This window comes from Globicephala melas, chromosome 7 (genome assembly GCF_963455315.2).
Source record: "Globicephala melas chromosome 7, mGloMel1.2, whole genome shotgun sequence".
Lineage (NCBI taxonomy): Eukaryota > Metazoa > Chordata > Mammalia > Artiodactyla > Delphinidae > Globicephala > Globicephala melas.
The window spans coordinates 71,317,795-71,331,105 of NC_083320.1; the positions used below are offsets into that span (position 1 = coordinate 71,317,795).

Here is a 13,311-nt window from a genome sequence, read left to right on the forward strand (position 1 = left end):
TTTAATTTTTTCACTTTCAATAAATTTCATTTTAAAATAGTGGCACAGCACAGTTCTAAGGAAATAAATTATATGAGCCATGCACCTTTTAACCTTAGTAATTTAGTTGCAATAAACATAGTTATACTTAATTTCTTTCTTTAGATCAGTCCTGGAATTGGTTAGATGGATCAAAAGTGACATTTGTCAAATGGGCAAATAAATTTAAGAGTGGCAGTGGACAATGTAGCATTTTGTTAGCTTCAAATGAAACTTGGATAAAAGTTGAATGTTCACGTGGCTATGGAAGAGTTGTCTGCAGAGCTCCCTTGGGTAAGTATGTAACCTGTCCTTAAGGAACACTTTGCAAAATAGGTCAGGAAATAATTGTACAATTCAGTTATGTGCAAAGTTTTGTACTTTGTCCTAAAGTACTTAGTCCTTAGAGTATATCCAAACAATCTTAACTCATAGATTCTTTTCCTCAGAAAAATAGATAGATTACAAATGACAGTAAATGCAAAAGATGTCTAGGACTCCCAGAGGAAAGTGCTAAACTGTCCAAACTTCGTATATTCTTTCCTAAGAAAAATGGAAGCTGCCAGAGTATTAGGGAGGTTGTTTCTATGAAAATGTTAAGATGTATTTTATTCCATAGTTCAAACATGTAAAAACTCAAAGGTCTAATTCTGCAGTGTGTTTCCTTTCTCCTCATTCCCATACAACTCATAATTAAGAACAATGCAAAACTATTTAATTACTTAAAATGTCCTGAGTATCTATAGGAAATCATAACTTGAACTTCCATTTCATCATAACTGATACATAAAATAACCACAAAAATCTTAATAAGCTCTAAAATTTTCACATCAACATTTTTAAAGATTAGCATAAGATGTTCAGTTTGGTGTACAAATATTAAAAATAAAACCCTAATTCTAGGTGACCAGTATCTATATATTTATGCATTGATTCAGCAAATATTTAGATTATCTGTTTTATGTGTGGAGCTGTTACCCATGTACAAGACAGATAAGATTCCTTTTCTCACAGAGCTTACAATCTAATAGGGGAAGACATAATAAGTAACCAAGCAGGTCTATTTTTAAAAGAGAGGAAAATATCAAATAGTTATAAACTCTGTATAATGGAGACTAGGAGGTTGACTACTCTAGATCAGGTTATCAGAGAAGACATCTTAGAGCAGGAGATATTGAAGCTGAGATCGGAAAGGCCTTGGGAACCAGGGTAGGAGTCATAGCAGGCAGAGGTGCCAGCTGGAGCAGAGAGCCTGAGACAGAACAACCTGCTGTGGCCTCAGGGAAGAGCTGCCAAGTAGACAGGTGCCAGACACTTAGGGCTTTGGAATCCCGAGTCAAGAGTTCAGGTTCCATTCTGAGTGGAATGGAGAGTGACTAAAAGATTTGGGGGGGAGCAGGGTTAGAGTGGTATAAACCAAGAGTTCTGTTTTGGCATTTTGAACTATCCATGTGGAGATGAACTATCCACATGGCATGTGCGATGTGTGCCTTTGGACGTAGGAGAGAGAAGGGAGGTCAGCATAGAGACGGTATTAAAGCCATGGGAAAAAATGAGTCCATCTCGACAGCATGTAGACAGGGGCCTGGGACAGTGTTTGAAATTGAATAGCAAGGAGCTAAATGAGGTCATCCTAAAGGCTTAAATTCCTTTAAAGCAAATAATACTTTATTTGGCACTAGGTAAGTCAAACACAAACATTTACAACTTTTAGCAATTTGCTATCAAAGTAAGGTAATATACTGGGAATGATGGTCTCAGAGATGATGGGAAGGGAAGTGAGAATAATGATAGCACTTTAATTTCTTTGGAAGAAAATTGCTATAGCAATGAAGAGGATTTGAATGAAAAGAGTTAAATTGGAAAAGAAAGCTCTTAAGTATCTGATGATGAATTTGAATTGTGTTCACACTATGAAACAATCAGGTACTTATTGTATCTAATTTGTACAGTGTTTACATATGTGACATAGAGCCTAATGTATAAAATCAATAATAATCACGTTTATATTCTCTCCTCCACTGTCAAACCTTTCCCTGTTCTAGGCCCTGATTACAGAGGAATGGGTATCACATTTGCTGTGCTAAGTTTCTTAGCTCTCATCAGCGGATTGATCTGGTTCCTTTTCCAAAGGAACCGTTTGCACTGGGTGGGCTTCTCTTCAGTTCGGTATCAACAAGGAGTCAATGAAGATGAAATTATGCTTCCTTCTTTCCATGACTAAACTCTTCTAAAGGTTTGCTAATTTGCACTGATGGTTTAGGAAAAATGGGCCATTTAAAATTTTCCCAGTGTCAGTATTTACTCTGTTTCAACGTAGAAGTCTTAAGTACTTTTTCTTTTTTTTGTTTAATTGCTATCCTGGTATCTACAATTACACAATTACCCACAAATGCCATGTTTATAACTACTTAATAGAATGAAAAGGAACCAAAGCTGGAACTAAAGTCCAAATTGTTCATAAGGTAATGTTTAATGTGCATTTTTCTCTGTAAGAATGTGGTTGGTAATAAGGATATGTATATTTTAATGGTATTTTAACACAACGTCTTAGGAAATCAAAACTGGCATATTACTAGGTCACAGATCTACCTTTTAAGAACATCCGAGCCAAATGCAAAATTAGTACCTCAAGGTAAAAACACAACTGTAAATAATGTCAACATTGTTTTAAAATAGTCATTTGTAGCATTTGGGGGAAATTATTGAGCAATGAAACATGTAAACAGCAAAATGGTGCCTCTTGGCAAGAGTTTCTTATACTATTCCAAAGATATTTCACACCAAAATTATTTAAATGCAAATGTTTTGTTCTGGTCATAGTTTTCTTTAAAAAAAAGACTTTAAAAAAAGATTTAGTACTTAACATTTTTCTGAAATGTGTTTTTTTGTTTTAGGTACAACATATAACTGTTTTCTTTTTAAAGGGAATCAGCTAAGGATAAGATTTTTTGAAAATTTCACAATTAATATACTTATATAGTATGGCAACTTCTGACTAAGAAATTTTTATTACTTTGTTGCCTTTTTACATAAGCTAAAGAGAAAAGAGGCCTGTGAAGGTAACTGTGTATCTCACATTTGTAAAAATGAAAATTTTACCATGAAACTCTAAACCTTGTGATTACTACTAAAATATTTAAAATTAGGAATGGTTTAGGAAACAGTTTTGTGGTTATCGTTTAGAATTTTACCACCTAGAATATTTTCTTAATAATAGCTTCTACTGCATATGATGAATGTTCTATTCAGTGTTTAACTTATACTTGTACTTTAGAATATTTTTGTATAAAATCCACAGATTTATTTTAAAATTTAGAGTGTTTATACTGTGATAACATTGTAAATAAATTTCTAAGACAACGTTAGTATAGTCTAAAACTCTATAGTACAGTTGTCCTGAACTATTTTTTACTGAATTTGTTAAAGTAATTCTCTTGCTCTATGATCTGTACAATTTTAGTTGTTAAGACTTTCTTCAAAGAACTAAACAAACTGGATGCAAAAAGTACAGGTAAATGTAGTAGTGATGCCATAATAAAGTCATTTTATTTTTTAAGTAAAAGTGTTGTTGATCCTTGTTGGGGAAAAAATATCTCTAGATTGGGCTTTATTATGTTAGGCACATAGCATGACAAGAAATAAAGTGTCCAGCTATTGTAAAGCAAGGCATCCTTAAGATTTTGTGTGCATTTTTAAAAGAATAAACGTAATCATCCCGACATCTCTGAATGTTTGATTTTAGGCTCTTTTTTCGATTCCTCTGACTCAGCGTTTCTTTAAACTACTGGATCAGCAGGGATTCCACCTATGATCCACTTGCTTCTCATTCTGTGTGCTCCCTTCAGGAGATCCAGTACAACACCTCCCGCCCCACGACATTCATCAACCACTTCTAAGTCAGTAGTTCAAATATCTAGTTTATGTTTCTAACTCCCACTGAACAATCTCCATGAAAGTCCTTCTCAACACGATCAGAACTGCCTGTATTGTGTTCCCTTCCTCATTTCCCCTGTTCCAAATGTCTCAGAGGAACTGAAGACAACTTTTTCCGATCTTCCTAACTAATCCAACACCCACACGTGGTCTGACAAAATTGATATTTCAAAACCAGGCACCTAAAAAAGCAGGCAAATACACCCAATGATCAGGTATAGGGGACAAATTTAGAAGTGCTACCAATGACTATCCTCTCACAGCATGTTCCCTTCCCTGATCCCAGGCCAAGATGTTTCGTTATCTGGGAGATCTCCTCTGCAAATAGTGTTGGCAACCCCCAGTCCTGACCCCTCTGCTGAGTTGAATCTAGGGAAAGCCAGAGATTCAGGTTCCTTTCTCTTAGGTTCATTTAATCCTAAAGCCCTCTTGGAGAAACAAAGACCTAATTGTTAGGTCTTTGCTCAACAACTTTTTACCTAAAAAGACAAATTTTAACTATATATATCAAAGACTTTTTTTTTAATTAGACCTCATGATCTGTACAAAGTTAACTCTGATTTCCTGTATAATCTAAATTCAGACATTTTCACAATATTACATCTCAACAACTTTAGTATACACCTATTTCTCTTTTTTCCCAAGCTAACTTAATCACAAGCAGAATTTGAGACTTTTTTCTATTCTTCCAAACAGTTCTTCTTATATTCTCCTTGAATTAATATGAAGACAATATACCCCTTGTTTCCCAAGCTAGAAACTCAGAAATCATCCTTAAATTCTCTCTTTCTCATCTCTCTAATCCAACAATTCTGTCAGTTTTTTCCCACACTTCTCATGAACTGGTTATCTCCATTGCCAGCTGTCTTAATTCAGACCTCTATCCTTTTTTGCTTCCTGGATTATCTGCACGAGGCTTTTCACTGGTCTTCCTCATCAGCCTTTCCTCTTCATCCCATTTTTCCTGTTCCTGGGCCTAGGGGACCTGAAGTTCACAGAGGAGGACTCCTCCTCTGTTTTGGTCTAAAGTTATCTAGGCCTAACTTATCTCACAACAAGGGAGCTCAGCAGTGCCCAGCCCAGGACCCTCCCCAGGGACCTTATGTGGGTTGATGTCAGTCCTGAGAAGTCCTAAGAGGGTATCTGGTTCCCTGGCCAAATACCCTCTTAATACAATGTAGGGTCAAGTCAATATTGCTCCAATTGCTAAACAACAAAGAGCCAAAGTCAGATAAAACTGGAATCCAGGAATCAGGAAAACATTGGTGATTTTAACCAATGGAAATGCAGGAGATCACCAGAATCCAGATGGGAGTGAGCTGAAAAATGAAAGGGAAATTAGGAAATAGAGAACATGAAATCTTGAGAAGTATGTAGAGATGGGCCATAGCTAGAGAGAGGAGGAGGGTTGAAGCAGATTTTTTCCCAAAGGAGAACAGAAAGAGATTCACACGTTGAGAAGCTTAGAGGAAAGAAAACAAAACACATCAAAAACTAAAAACGATGGACAGTAGTTGATGATGCCGGGGAGAGATGGGGCATCATTAATGGAAGAAAATCTTGGAGCAGATGGGATGAGAGGCGCAGTTCTAAACCCACATAAAGAGGGACTAGGTTTGGATGGGATGGGAGGAAGCATGCATTCCTCTCTGAGGACAAAAGAGAAAGACCTGTGTGAAAGGGAAGGGGAGAGCAGATAAGTCTTTGAAGATGTTTGTCTACACCTGATGGCCCCTATTTTCCTACTGAGTAGAAGGTGAGGTTTTCTGCTGAGAAAGACAAGTATCAAATGGGGTTTCAGCTTGAAGAGCATAATAAAAAAATTGAAATATTCTGTGTGGGGAATGAGAGAGGATAATGACCAAGACAAAATAAAAAGACTGCAGAAGAGGCTTACTGGGCCCAGATGAAATTAAAAGCCATATATTAGTAGAGGCAAGCATCAAGAGGATTAATAGATTTCCTCTACCTGCCCTCAGCTACTTCACTAGAATTGAGGGAAAGGAGACTATGAAGAAGAAAGAAGAGACCCCATCCTCAAAAAATTAAAAACAGAACTACCATGTGATCCAGTAATCCCACTTCTGGGTGTATATCCAAAGGAAATGGAAATAGGATCTTGAAGAGATAACTGCACTCCCACGTTCATTGCAGCATTATTCACAATAGCCAAGGTATGGAAACAACCTAAGTATCCATCAATGGATGAATGGATAAAGAAGATGTGATACACACACACGACTATTATTTAGCCATGAGAAAGAAAGAAATTCTGCCATTTTCAACAATATTGGTGAATCTGGAGGGCATTATACTAAGTGAAGTAAGTCATACAAAGAAAGATAAATATGTATGATATCACTCACATGTGGAATCTAAAAGAGCCAAACTCATAGAAACAGAGAGCAGAATGGTGGTTACCAGAGGTGGGAGTAGGGGAAAAGGGGGGATGTGGTTTAAGGGTACAAACTTCCACTTATAAGATGAATAAGTTCTGAGGAATATACAGCATGGTGATTATAGTTAACAATACTGTGTTATATAGTTAAAAGTGGCTAAGAGAGTAGATATTAAATGTTCTCATCACAAGAAAGAAATGGTAATTATGCGACAAGATGGAACGCTATGGTGGTAATCCTTTTGCAATATACATCAAATCAACACACTGTGCACCTTAAATTTACAAAATGTTATATGTCAATTATATTTCAAAATATTTCAATACAGCTGGAAGTTAAAAAATTTTTTTTTAATTTGGAAAAAGAGGGAAAAAAGGAAGAGACCCCAGGAGTCAGAGTTGACCAGGTGGATGCAACAGAGAAAAAAGGGAGGGTATGGTATCCAGGCTGGATGAAGAAGGGAGAAATAAAAGGCCAGGAAAAATGAAGTCAAGGGATTGGAGTCTGGAATGAGGTCAAAGAGAAGTGAAAGAGAAGGAAAAATAAAAGGTATGAGGTGTGACTGGAAAGTAGAACATCATAGTGAGAGATTTTGATGAAATAGTGTATTATTCCATGCAGACGTGGTTAAGTAGTCTGTTTTGTCATATTAGCATAAAAAATGAGGAAGTATGCATCAGAGTTAACAGTGGGGAAAATATGCCTTCCCTTAGTTCAAATGACTTAAAAATAAAAGACTGCTGAAAAGGGTTATTTGCCTAAATGGTGTTGATTCATTAAGGTTCTACTTCTATTGTAAATCTAACCATTATTTGACAATTAGTTTTCATGCAAAGTAATCCAGATTGATACAATATGCTTTGGTGCCCGAGGTGGGGGGTGGAGATGACTTTTCCAAATACATGACTGCATAGAGCTGTTCATTTTACTTGTGTAGTTAGCAGGACAGAAGTGTCCAGAATCAGGATGTTTTCGTATTTAATAAACATTGTGTACATTTGGAAGGATTTGCTTTGGATTTGGGTTTAGTATATAAACCCGTTATTGACAGTCTGAGAGGAATGATGGAAATAAATAAGTTGAGCAAGACATTGATACTTTGGCAAGAGAGACTGAACCTGGAGAGGGTGGGAGAGTCCAGCAGAAGACCTGGGCTCTGGTTCATTTTTTGGCATTCACTGTGTGCCTGTGGCTAAGTGATATCCCTTCTTTGGACCTCAGTTTCCTTATCAGTAAATGAAGATGGCCCCTACCACCTCTAACATTCTGTGACTCTCCTTATAGACCCCTTTGGTCAGATAGATTTCCTCGGTGCAATCACTCCATTTCCGACTGGACTATTAGAGAAATGGAAAGGGTTAGAAAGGATTGGAAAAGGTTAGACTTGATCTTTTAGAATAGACTTTAATTTTTGAGCAGTCTTAGGTTAAAAAATGAGCAGAAAGTACAGAGAGTTCCCATATACCTCCTATCCCTCGCCATGTTTCCCTATTATTAGCATCTTGCATTAGTGTGGGACATTTGGTAAAACTGATGATCCAGTATGGATACATTATTATTAACTAAAGTCCGTAGTTTACATTAGGATTCATCTTTATGTTGTATATTCTATGGGTTTTGACAAATGTATAATGATATGTGTCTACCATTATAGTATCTTACAGAACAGTTTCACTGCCCTGATAGTTCTCTGTGCTCCACCTATTCATGGCTCCCTTCCCACCTCCCCCAACCCTTGGCAACCACTGATCTTTTACTGATACCACAGTTTTACCTTTTCCAAAATATAAAGTTAAAATTACAGGGTATGTGGACTTTTCAGATTGTCTTCTTTCACTTAGCAATATGCATTTAAGCTTCTTCCATGTCTTTTCATGGCCTGATAGTGCATTTCTTTTTAGTGCTGAACAATATTTCATTGTCTGGATGTACCACAGTTTATTTATCCATTCACCTATTGAAGGATATCTGGGTTGCTTCCAGATTTTGGCAATTATGAATAAAGCCACTGTAAATATCTACATATAAATTTTTGTGATAGGGACTTCCCTGGTGGTCCAGTGGGTAACCCAATACAGGGGGCCTGGGTTCAATCCCTGATCAGGGAACTAGGTCCCACGTGCAGGTCGAAACTAAGAGCCCTCATGCCGCAGCTAAGAAGTCTGCATGCTGCAACTAAAGATCCTGCATGCTGCAACTAAGATCCACATGCCACAACTAAGACCTGGCACAGCCATAAATTAATTAATTATTTTTTTAAATTTTAAATAAAATTTAAAAATAAATAAATAAAATATTTTTTAAAATTTTGTGAATATGTAAGGTTTCAGCTTGTTTGGATAAATACCAAGGAGCATGATCACTGAATCACATGGTAAGAGTATATTTAGCTTTGCAAGAAGCTGCAAAGTGTCTTCCAAAGTGGCTGTACCATTTTGCATTCTCACCAGCAATGAATGAGAGTTCCTTTTGCTCTCCATCTTCATCAGCATTTGGTGTTGTTGATTTTAAAAGCCATTCTAATAGGTGTGTAGTGGTATCTTGTTTTAATTTGCAATTCCCTAGTGACATGTGACGTTGTATGTTTTCATATGCTTTTTGCCATCTGTGTATCTTCTCTGTCAAAGTGTCTGTTCAGCTCATTTGTACATTTTAAAATTGAGTTGTTTGTGTTTGTAGAGTTTAGACTTGATTTTAAAGCACTCTTTTGGTAATGACATGAGACAATGTCAGGGTTTAAACAAGCAGCCTGCCTGGCCTTGACTGTCTGGTTCCAGAGACACTCACTAGTGGAGTTACAGTTGCATAGTTTATACATATAATAAGTATGGGTGGTTTCCCTTTTTTTTTTTTTTTCTTAAACGACAGAAATTTATTGTGCCACAGTTCTGGAGGCCAGAAGTTCAACATCAAGGTATCCATCAGAGTTGGTTCCTTCCACGGGCCGTATAAGCGTAGTTTAAAGACCCTTAATCCAGGAGCTGCTGACAGAGAAGAGTTGTCTGAGGGCCACAGTCCACTGAGAGAAGAGCCTTTGAAAAGGTTTCTGACCGTTAGGTCCAAAGGACAAACACCACTTTAACCAAGGGATCAAAGTTGGCATCACCAGTGATGAGACAGAATGACATGGTCCTCCTGGGCTGGGCATATGCCTTCTGTGGTACTCTTGCCAGAAAACAAACAACAACAAAACAAAAACATAACCTGAATCCTGTTCTTCTAATCTCCCTCAGGAGGAGACATCAGACAAACTGAAACTAAAGGACATTCTACATAGCGACTGGCCAGTACTCTTCAAACTTGTATCCAGATCGATGGTGAAAGATAAGCAATGACACAGGAACTGTCCCACATTAAAGAGACTGAGGAGACGTCATATCTCAATAGTGTATGACCCTGGATTGGATTTTAGAACAGAAAAAGAACATCAGAGGGACAATCGGTGAAATGTGATAACGGCTGTAGATTAGTCCACAGTATTACACCCGTGTTAATATGCTGGCTTTGACTCATTGTACTGGAGTTACATACGACGTTAATATTTAGAAAAGCTGGCTAAAGGGTTATAGAAATTCCTTGTACTACTTTGGCAACATTTCTGAGAGGCTGAATTTATTTCGGTTCAGATGAAAAGTTTTAAAAATCGCGGAGAGCCGGAGCGCCGGCCGGAAAGCAGCGCGGGCGGGCACTCGGGCGGGTTAGGGGCCGCGGGTGGGAGGGGTCGGGCGGCGGCTCCGCACTTCCGAGCAGCGTGCGCGCCGTGTCCGCAGCGCAGTCATGCCCCGCGCCGCGCCCCCCGCTCTCCTGCTGCCGCTGCTGGGCCTCACAGTCGCCGCCGCCGCTGCGGGTAAGCTGGCCCCTTGCCGCGCCCCCTCCTCGGCCTGGGAGCCCGGGCCCGGAGCGACCGCCTTCCCGCCGCCCGGCGGAGACTCTCCACCCCCTCCGCGGCCGAGGGCTTCAACTCCACGGGCATGTCGCGCTCCCCTGCACGCCCACCCCGCGCGCACCCGTGCGCCCTGGCGTCTGGTCATCCCCCCCCAGCACCTCCGCGTTCGGTGGGTTCCGAGAGAGCGCCCCCGGGGAGGAGGTAGCCGGGGACCCGAGAGCGCCCTTCGTCTCCCGCCGCGTCCACATCCTCGGCGCAGACCCCACTCGCGGGCAGGGGTCCCAAACGGCGCTAATTGACAGGAGAGCGGAGGGACTTCGAGCCCCAGGACGAACATAGTTTCAGGGCCATTTGGGGCTGAAAGGAGAAGTGGGGAAGTTGGCTGCGGAGATGTCCTCAGCTCGTGAGCGGCGGGGGCGGGGGGTGGGAGGAAGCTGGCCCTCTTTTGCTCTCGGCGTTGTTTGACCAATTGGTTGGTGTTCAAGTTGTCGAAACAGGAAAACAGTTCAGCCAAATAACCCTGAATGGAAGTGGGACGAGAACAGGCGAGGCTTGGATTCCACTTAAGTCGTGTGATTTAAAAATCTTTAAGTCCAGTCTGCTGTTGTGCAAGTGACATCTGAAAAATTACTCTTGATTAGTCAATCATTTCCAAAATGAATCGTGAGGAAAATGGACAATTCTCTTGAATGTTTTGTGTTTTTTTAAACAAGTTTCTCTTGCAAACATGTCAAAAATGTTGATGGGGGAAACTCTGGGGAAAGACTTCCATCCAAAATCACTGATTGAACAATTCCAGGAATTAAGGAGCAAAATAAACAAGAACTAAGTGAGTACTTGCGTGGGTTTGAATAAAATGATTATGCAAGAGTTTGGCTCCCCCCCCGCCCCGTGAATTTCACTGCCATTTTATAAATTCCGGCTGGAAGCCCGCTGACAGGCAGGAATATATTAAAGGATCTCAGTATTGGAGGCAGCAGTAGAGTAAGAGCTCAGAAGTTGCCTTTTTTTACAGACTCAAAGCTCCTATCCTGACACCTTTTGTCGACCAGCATTTATGACCAGTTATGGCATCTGCTGCCTATGGAGGAGCAGAAACAAGAGTTTCACACTGTTGAGACTGAGCACATTCGTTTTGTCCAAAACAAGGCTGGACCAGAGATTCTGTGAATCCCTCCTTATGCACGCCCTCCTTATGTTTGCCAGTAACATCTAAACGCCCATTTAAGCCACCCTCTGGGTTGCCGCGCCTTCATATGTCAGGCTCAGTAAAACAAATACTTTTCTTGTCAGATTTTTTAAAAAGTCCGTTTCTAGATTGTGTGGTATTTCTCTTCTTAAGAGAAGCTGTTTTGATCAGCAGTGGAAGACAGGCTGTTACCCACCTGGGCTCTTGGGCTCCTTAATAGAAATTGACGAGGCCAGATGAGGAATTCAGGCGAGGCTTTATTAGGGATGCTGCAGCGTGAGGGAGTGAGAACAAATAACAAGTGCCCTTGCTTGCTCCCTAAGCGGGGAGCGAGCTGATCCCCTAAGTGGGGTTGAGGGTAGGAGCAGACATGGGTGGCTGGAGAGGTTGCTTAGGTGGGCTGCCCACCCCCTTGGTGGTGCTGTGTGCAGGGATCATGCGCAGTACCCTGCCTTTGCTCCTGGCAGCTCAGAAGCAGCAGTTGGGTTTTGATCTTTTTGTATCTTGTTGCTCATAATTTGCCCCAACTGTGCATGCGTGCAGTTATTTTTAGTCTCTTATAGTTTCTTTGCATTCTGTTGCTGGAGGAGACGTTTGTCCAGGTGCAAGCATTGCAGCAAAGGGTCCCAGGTCCCAGCCTGTCTCAAAACTATCTTTGGAAAGTTTTGTTCTTTTTCCTTTTATAAGTCAAGTATGGTTAAATAGACTTTTCAAGAGCTGAAGAAGTGCCTGTCGAATAAATGATTGCTATTAATGAATCAGCTTCTCTCAGGAGGTTTGAAGGATTAATTTAGAAGGAGTATGAGCTTTGGAGTTAGGTACAGAGTCTGTGGCCTTGATCGAATTGTGCAACTCATTGCACTTCAGTAAAATGGAGATAATACCCATGGGGCTGTAGTGAGCATTCAGTGAGAACTCCATGTCTAGCACCTATTCCAGACATGGTGAATCTTGGTTTTCCTTTGTTCTCTTCATACGAAGTGAAGGGTAATTATTGCAACTAGAAAATTATGTCACAAGTGCCGCTTTATGTCTGTTGATGTGTATGGTTACCGAGCACATTCCCATACATGTTGATAACACAGGGCTGAAAAACTATGTGTTTTATCATCATACTTCACAAATCTATCTAGACAAGATCAGGAATCACATTTGGCTTAGAACTAAGTAAAGAAAGAGCTTTTCAAGGTTCTCATGGAATTTGCTGAATGGCAAGGTCTTAACAGAAAAGCTCCTAGGGTGTTGCATAAAGCATAAATGTAATATTGAAATGGAAATTATTGTTCTCTGTTATTTTGGAGTTTATTAGTGTAAATGATCTTGTGTTGTTCTTAGATATTATCTTGAAAAATCACAATGAACAAAAAATACCTGAGTAAGGTTCCATGCCATCCCTTTTAAAAAGTTCTTCTGTAACGGCACTTGTTGTACATAGTACATGATTGGTGTCTGTTTCTTGGGTCAGTGGTTTCCTGTGAGCAGCGTGAATATAAGTGAACACAAGCATGTTAGAGGAAACCCCATTCTGTGGTCACTGAATCGTTTCTCACTTTGAGTTGCCGTAGCCTACAATACTCTGCCTCCTTCCCTGACGCCACCTCTTACCGCCCTTCCTGCTATCCACTCTGTTTATCCACGATGACCTCTGGGCACTCAGCCACCTCCTGGCTCTTCTGCCCAGACCCCCCTCCCCTTCCCCAGTCCTTGGCATGGCTGCCCACTCCCATATCGTTCAGAGCTCTGTTCATATGCCACCTTCTCTATCACATCCCCGTGTTTTCTCTTCTTCAGAGCACTGAATTCTCTCAGAATGAATCTCGTTTCTTCACTCTCTTCTTGCTTTTCGCTCCCCTTACCAAAGGAGCTCCATAACAGCAGAAACT

General features: G+C 40.2%; 1 protein-coding gene across 5 annotated transcripts in view; it reads left to right on the forward strand.

The window, feature by feature from the left end:
- The window catches only part of LOC115851029 (CD302 antigen), a 129,253-nt gene that overhangs the window by 92,365 nt on the left and 23,577 nt on the right, over positions 1 to 13,311 (forward strand). For 2 of the 5 annotated variants that reach the window (XM_030852685.2, XM_060302389.1), the window contains 2 exons: positions 145 to 312; positions 2,064 to 3,726. In XM_030852685.2, the coding sequence (XP_030708545.2) occupies positions 145 to 312; positions 2,064 to 2,242 (347 nt within the window). In that variant the 3' untranslated portion in view covers positions 2,243 to 3,726. Of the gene's footprint in view, positions 1 to 144; positions 313 to 2,063; positions 3,727 to 10,056; positions 10,201 to 13,311 lie in introns of those variants that run through there. The other 3 variants (XM_030852687.2, XM_030852686.2, XM_060302390.2) reach the window with 3 other exon arrangements.